This window comes from Cervus canadensis, chromosome 6 (genome assembly GCF_019320065.1).
Source record: "Cervus canadensis isolate Bull #8, Minnesota chromosome 6, ASM1932006v1, whole genome shotgun sequence".
NCBI classification, from domain to species: domain Eukaryota; kingdom Metazoa; phylum Chordata; class Mammalia; order Artiodactyla; family Cervidae; genus Cervus; species Cervus canadensis.
The window spans coordinates 22,425,289-22,433,571 of NC_057391.1; the positions used below are offsets into that span (position 1 = coordinate 22,425,289).

Sequence of the window (8,283 nt, forward strand, 5' to 3'; positions counted from 1 at the left end):
CAGTCACATGATGGTAAAAATGCTTTTTGAAGAGTGGTACAGCAAAGGGCAAGAGCAGAGAAAGAAGACAATTCATACTCTTCTCCTTCACAATGTCCTTCTAAGAGCAGCTAATTATTAATCACTTTGTGAATAAGATTGATGGGAGGCAGTTAAACTATATTATAGAAATTGAACTATTTCATGCTAGAAGTTTTAATAATGCAGAATGAGTATTAGCACAAAGTTTGTGACATATTAAACATTATAGAAAGTAAATGAGAGTACATTGATTCCATTAATAAACCTAAAATAAACTAACTCATTAAATGGTATAAAACTGTGTTCAGATATTCAAAAAGAGGACTACCACAGAGAGATTTCACCACCTTCCTCATTCCAAGTAATGTCAGTAATATGATATAAATACAATAAATATTTATTGAACAAATTGATCTGTGGAAAATTCTTAAAGAGATGGGAATACCAGACCACCTGACCTGCCTCTTGAGAAATCTGTTTGCAGGTCAGGAAGCAACAGTTAGAACTGGACATGGAACGACAGACTGGTTCCAAATAGGAAAAGGAGTACGTCAAGGCAATATATTGTCACCCTGCTTATTTAACTTATATGCAGAGTACATCATGAGAAACGCTGGGCTGGATGAAACACAAGCTGGAATCAAGATTGCTGGGAGAAATATCAATAACCTCAGATACCGAGATGACACCACCCTTATGGAAGAAAGTGAAGAAGAACTAAAGAGCCTCTTGATGAAAGTGAAAGAAGAGAGTGAAAAAGTTGACTTAAAGCTCAACATTCAGAAAACTAAGATTATGGCATCTGGCCCCATTACTTCGTGGCAAATAGATGGGGGAACAGTGGAAACAGTGACAGACTTTATTTTGGGGGGCTCCAAAATCACTAAAGATGGTGACTGCAGCCATGAAATTAAAGGACACTTACTCCTTGGAAGAAAAATTATGACCAACGTAGATAGCATATTAAAAAGCAGAGACATCACTCTGCCAACAAAGGTCCATCTAGTCAAGGCTATGGTTTTTCCAGTAGTCATGTATGGATGTGAGAGTTGGACTATAAAGAAAGCTGAGTGCTGAAGAATTGATGTTTTGAACAGTGATGTTGGAGAAGACTCTTGAGGGTCTCTTGGACTGCAAGGAGATCCAACCAGTCCATCCTAAAGGAAATCGGTCCTGAATATTCACTGGAAGGACTGATGTTGAAGCTGAAACTCCAATACTTTGGCCACCTGATGCAAAGAACTGACTCATTGGAAAAGACCCTGATTCTGGGAAAGACTGAAGGTGGGAAAGAAGGGGACAACAGAAGATGAGATGGTTGGATGGCATCACCGACTCAATGGACACGAATTTGAGTAGATTCCAGGAGCTGGTGATAGACAGGGAGGCCTGGTGTGCTACAGTCCATGGGGTCACAAAGAGTCAGACATGGGTGAGTGACTGAACTGAAGTGATCTGAAAGGCCAATAATTCACACATATTTTTAACTGATTTTTAATTCAGACATTTTTGAATTTCCTTAGTCAATTCTTCTTGTTTTATCTAATCACCATACGGTAAAGATTTTGGTGGTTATATTTGTCTTCAATAAGAAATTTAAATCCAAATTTTCAGGGATAAGAATGTTTTTGATGAGTGGTAGCTCTAGACATGGTCTATGAATCTAGAGAAATACTTTCTTAGAGTGAGTGTTTCCCCTCTAAACCTACACCTGTGCTGCCGCAGTCCTAACCACTCCTGTCTGTGAAGGCAGTTCCCCACCCTGGTCCTACCGCAGGTGGGTGTATCATTAGAACTCTGGGTTTTGGTGCAGGACCCTCCTGCACACCTCTCACTGTGGGCTCCCTCAGTGCACAGAAATACACTGCAGAGTCCTCCAGCTGTGAGGCTGAGATGGTAAGTTTGATGAATCTGCTTGCCTTCTGGAAATTCAATGAGTAGCGGCCTTCTGTGGCATTTTGCTTGTTATGAGAGTCCTGGCAAATGAGGAAGGCCATCGCCCCACTGCTGTGTTGCTTGTACCAGAACAGACTGTAAGTTGTAACACTGGTGTCGTATGTGCAATCCAGGGTCACAGTTTCTTTCTCCTGCACTGACATTGGTGGTTGGTCCTGAGTTACTTTCTGGGCAATACTGGATCCTAGAGGGAAAAAACAGATAGAAGTAGACGGCAGCCATGAAATTAAAAAGCACTTGGTCCTTGGAAGGAAATCTATGAATAACCTAGACAGTGTATTAAAAAACAGAGACATCACTTTGCCAGTAAAGATCTGTATAGTCAAAGGTATGGGTTTTCCAATAGTCATGTTTGGATGTGAGAGTTGGACCAGAAAGGAGGCTGAGTGCTGAAGAACTGATTCTTTCAAATTGTGGTGCTGGAGCAGACTCTTGAGAGTCACTTGGACTGCAAGGAGATCAAACTAGTCAATCCTAAAGGAAATCAACCTTGAATATTTATTGAAAGGACTGATGCTGAAGCTGAAGCTCCAATACTTTGGCCACCTGAGGCAAAGAGTGGACATATTGGAAAAGACCCTGATGCGGGGAAAGACTGAAGACAAAAGAAGAAGAGTGCAGCAGAAGATGGGATGATTAGATAGTATCACTGACTTAATGGACGTGAATTTGAGCAAACTCTAGGAGATAGAGAGGAACAGGGGAACCTGGCGTTCTGCAGTCCATGGGGTTGCAAAAAGTCAAACACAACTTAGCTACTGAACAAAAACAACAGATATTTAGGAATAGGTGGTGTAGAATAAAGAAATTCTACTTTACACTCTGCTAGGCTTCCTTCCCAGGGTACCCTTAAGACTGCCTGTTCCCTTGGTCCTTAGGTCACAGAGGAGGCACAATCCCACTGGGACCATCCTTACCTAAACACAGTGAAGCCACGACCACATTCAGAAGGCTGGAGAGAAGCATGTTTCAGCTCTTCCACTAGAAGGAAAGTATCTTCTTCAATGTTCAAGGTGAGATGAGCCTGACAGAGTGAGAGAAGAATTGCTGGGTATGTGCTGTTGCTGCCCCACAACAGGAAACAGGGGTTAGTTGATGTAGCAAGTTGAGTAGCAAGTTGATGTAGTTAGTTGAGTAGCAAGTTGATGTGGGTTACATCAACTTCTCTATAAACCAGGTGAGAGTCCTACTTGTTCTGCCCGTAGTCCAAGTCCCTGGTCGGGAAAGAAGACTCCTTGAAACAATGCAACTTGCAATAGGGGAATTTATTACTGACTCGAGCCAGGGCTTCCCGCCCTCACCAAGGGTGTGAGGATGAAAAGGCCCCGAGTCCCAGTTCTCTCGGGTATTTATTAGGTCAAAAAAAGCAGCAGGTAGTTGGTGCAAGCAGATTGGTTACACAGCGGGTAGTTGGCGCAAGCGGATTGGTTACACAGTTGCAAGGCAATTTTTGTTGGCCCAACTTGGGGCTTTCAGCTTTCCCTTGATAGGTTCCCTTTTTCTTGCTAGGCATATGTTGATTGGCTAGCTCCAGGAGGCCTGATAATTATGTTACCCAGGGAAATCGGGCCCACTCCTAATCTAGGCTGTCTGTCATGGCATTAGCCATGACAGCCTCACACTACTCACCCTAAACTTCCTTTTGTACTAACCAACTCTTCGACTGGTAGCAATTACATCTTAAAATAAACACAAGTTAAATTTTATATTTCAAGGCAGACCCTCCCCCACCACACACACCCACAATTCTGTGTTGGGTCATTGCTTCTTTGAAGGAAATAAGTGAGCAGCTCTTATTTAAAACTATTATCTGTAATGTATTATGGAAATAATATAAGACATACTAACCATGCATCTTCACATCTGTGTTCTGTTCTTCCACCTAAGGTAGAAATAAATTACTTTATGGTAAGAAGACAAAGCACTTTAGCTCTTCTATTGTATCTCCCTTCAGTTCAGTTTAGTTGCTCAGTCATGTCCGACTCTTTGCGACCCCATGAACTATAGCATGCCAGGCCTCCTTGTCCATCACTAACTCCCGGAGCTCACCCAAACTCATGTCCATCGAGTCGGTGATGCCATTCAGCCATTTCATCCTCTGTCCTCCCCTTCTCCTGCCCCCAATCCCTCCCAGCATCAGGGTCTTTTCCAATGAGTCAGCTCTTCGCATTGGGTGGCCAAAGTATTGGAGTTTCAGCTTCAACATCAGTCCTTCCAATGAACACCCAGGACTGATCTCCTTTAGGATGGACTGGTTGGATCTCCTTGCAGTCCAAGGGACTCTCGAGAGTCTTCTCCAACACCACAGTTCAAAAACATCAATTCTTCGGTGCTCAGCTTTCTTCACAGTCCAACTCTCACATCCATACCTGACCACTGGAAAAATCATAGTCTTGACTAGACAGACTTTTGTTGGCAAAGTAATGTCTCTGCTTTATAAAATGCTATCTAGGTTGGTCATAACTTTCCTTCCAAGCAGTAAGCGTCTTTTAATTTCATGGCTGCAATCACCATCTGCAGTGATTTTGGAGCCCCAAAAAATAAAGCCAGCCACTGTTTCCACTGTTTCCCCATGTATTTCCCATGAAGTGATGGGACCAGATGCCGTGATCTTAGTTTTCTGAATGTTGAGCTTTAAGCCAACTTTTTCACTCTCCTCTTTCACTTTCATCAAGAGGTTTTTTAGTTCCTCTTCACTTTCTGCCTATTGTTACAATAATGTTTCTCCTTACTATCAATGTTTTCAGTTGCCCATCTTGGGGCCAAAGCAGGAAAATCTAATCACCCTTTGCTAAACAGTTTAGGCTGAGGTTGCAGAGACTGACTCCTGTCACAGAAATCCCCTTTTATTCTCTACTAATTTTGACAGTCCAGCTCTGTTCATGAAAGTCAGATTAGATACCTTAGTTTTGTCATTAGGTTATCAAGCCTTTGAACTTATATTCATCCCATTAACTCAACTGGGACCATAAACAAGCCATACCAAACTGTTATATATCCTATATGCCCATCACTAAAGGAAATACATAGCAGTTGATCTCATACACCTCCATAAGACAGCTAACCATAAGATCACCACTGATTCCACCCCCAACCCTACACCTGTGCTACCACAGCCCTAACCACTTCCTGTCTGTAATAAATCTTTGTTTGTGTATGAATATAACAGGAAAGCCATGCCTAGGGATATGACTCAACACAAAGGCAAAGAACAAAGACCCACTACCTATCACAGCCTACTTCTTGATACATTAGCCAAAACTTATCTTCCCCTGATAGCTCAGTTGGTAAAGAATCCACCTGCAATGGAGGAGACCCCAGTTAGATTCCTGGGTTGGGAAGATCTGCTATAGAAGGGATAGACTACCCACTCCAGTATTCTTGGGCTTCCCCTGTGGCTCAGCTGGTAAAGAATCCACCTGCAATGCTGGAGACTTGGGTTCGATCCCTGGGTTGGGAAGATCCCCTGGAGAAGGGAAAGGTTACCCACTCCAGTATTCTGGCCTAGAGAAATCCATGGACAGTATAGTCCATGGGGTCACAAAGAGTCAGACATGACTGAGTGACTTTCACTACACTGTTCACTTCACATCTTCCTGTCACAGTAATGACAGCCTCAGCAAAATTGTTTGAAGCATCTTTAGATCTTGCAGTGGAATCTCCATTAAGTTTAATGGAACCACATACAGTAGGAATTGTTCTCTAATTTAAAAACACCCAACTTTTTTCTAACAACTGGTTGACAAAATATGAAATATCATTTTCTCTTCATATTATTTAAATCTTTTAAACTTCTCAGTTAAAGGATCTCATGATTGTATTCTGTTACTCAAAATACATTCATACCCAGAACAATTCTTTGGACAGTCTCATATCAAACTCTGAATTTATACTTTTTAAAATTTTTGATAGGAGTTAAGTATGGGCAGGGGGTGCTTCCCTGGTAGCTCAGCTGGTGAAGAATCTGCCTGCAATGCAGGAGACCCCAGTTCAATTCCTGGGTTGGGAAGATGCCCTGGAGAAGGGATAGGCTACCCACTCCAGTATTCATGGGCTTCCCTGGTGGTTCAGTCAATAAAGAATCTTCCTCCAATGCAGGAAATCTGGGTTCGATCCCTAGGTTGGAAAGATCCCCTCTTGGAGGGCATGACAACCCTCTCCAATGTTCTTGCCTGGAGAATCCCCATCCACAGAGGAGCCTGGGCGGGCTACTGTCCGTGGGGTCGAGAAGAGTCAGACACAGCTGAGTGACTAAGCACAGCACAGCACAGGAATCGGGCAGTTTGTCTTCACAAAAGGGGAGCACAGGGCATTCTGGGGAGCAGTGAGGCTGTTCTGTGTCAGGATCTTGTGATGGCTACGTGAACTCCACAATGGATTAAAATTCAAAATAAACAGAAATATAAATAAAAAATAGTCCATTTTTCTATGTAATTACTTAGGAATTAAGATTTCAAATACTGATCTTTTCACCCTGCCAAAAAACAATTTTCACAGTCATATTCCAAGGGAGCTTTGAGAAGTCCAGAAATCCAGCAGAGAAGTTCCAGCACACCGTCTGACATCAGACACACTGCAGAGGGTTAGGGGAACAATTTCCCATTACCTTCATCACCCCTCCCTCACAGCACACAGCTGGGCTCCAGGAGAAACATTCTTGACCTGCGATTTCTCCACTGAGGAAAGTGAAAGCCTGTGAGTGAGCATCTGCTCTCCAGCTTTGGGAGAACCTACAGAGAAGACTCGCCCCTTTCTCACCTCACCCAGAACACTTAGGTGTGCTGCTCAGCTGGGGAGTGGGGAGCCCCTGGGAACGGCAGCCAGGTCTCCAGGAGGGCAGTAAAGTGGACAAGTTTCCTACTACCAGGGCACTGGCTCCATCAGGGCTGCCCACCAGTCGCCGGGGATGCCTTGCCTGCCAATCATCAAAAGTGGCCCAGGGGTACAAGCCATCACACGACATCTGACTCAAACACCACCCCACCCTGTCACTGATCCCAGGGCACAAAGAGCAGCCAGAGTGAGGCTCTGCAGATGCCTCCTGAGCATGGGCAGTGGCGGCCCCACCCTGCTGGCCTGGAGGAAACAAGACAGATGTGAGCAGCCAGCATCCCCCTAAGGAAAGGAAGAAACATGGAGGCTATCGACACCCAGAGTGGCCTCCTAATAGCAAGAGAAGGCCATGAAATTTGCAGTAAATTGTCCACAGACAGGAGAAAGCAAATACACCATTTGATTTGCAATCATTTGAACATGACATTTTCAAATCACTTTCTATCTTACTTTTCCTCAAACACAAAAAATATATACTGTTACTGGGCACTAAAGGAAAACACACGTCACATTTTCTCAATAAGAAAGTGGTCAATGCACATAAAAGGGATGTCAACCAATGTAAATTGATATTTACTAATATTTCTCATAGAGCTATTTCAAAGCTGATGTTTGGGAACAAGACAATGAAATGAGGAATGCTCAGTTCAATATTTAATATTAAGTGGAAAAAGATACTAATTAAGATAGGAATTTATAAAAAGAGTAAACAATATTAGTGACATTGTGTGATCATAGAATTGTCAATATCACATTAATTATATAAAGCATTTTCTTATATTTGACATGTAATTTGTATAATCAGAAAAATATGCTGTTTTCCAAGCACAATATTTTAAAAACTCATTCATAATAAGGATTATGATATGGATAACAGGGGGAGTATTTATGGAACAGGAGTCTGAATGGCAAAATGTAAAGTTGGTCTTACAATTTCAAAATAAATCAGTAAATTACTAACTCTCTTCAAGAATTCAGTAAGCAACAGGTATCCAACAACATGTTCTAACCCTTTCTAGCTACCCTTGAGCCTAATATTCTTATCCAATACTTTTTATGGCTTCCCTGATAGCTCAGTTGGTAAAGAATCACCTGCAATGCTGGAGACCCTGGTTCGATTCCTGGGTCTGGAAGATCGCCTGGAGAAGAGATAGGCTACCCATTCGAGTATTCTTGGGCTTCCCCTGTGGCTCAGCTGGTAAAGAATCTGCCTGCAATGCGGGAGACCTGGGTTTGATCCCTGGATTGGGAAGATCCCCTGGAGAAGGGAAAGGCTACCCATTCCAGTATTCTGGCCTGGAGAATCCCATGGACTGTATAGTCCATAGTGTAGCAAAGAGTTGGGCACAACTGAGTGACTTTCACTTTCTTTCACATGTTTTTTACGACTAGCACATCAGTTTCTACCTGCAGACAACCAATATAACATTTGTTATATTTGAAGGTTGCACCAAAGGAAGGGAGCTGCCCCAG

General features: G+C 42.8%; 1 gene segment (V, D, J or C); it reads right to left on the bottom strand.

The window, feature by feature from the left end:
• Positions 1 to 1,612: 1,612 nt before the first annotated feature.
• Positions 1,613 to 3,014, bottom strand: LOC122444032. The segment is given in 2 exon segments: positions 1,613 to 2,161; positions 2,895 to 3,014. Coding segments are annotated over 2 exon segments (462 nt in total).
• Between the last annotated feature and the right edge of the window lie 5,269 nt (positions 3,015 to 8,283).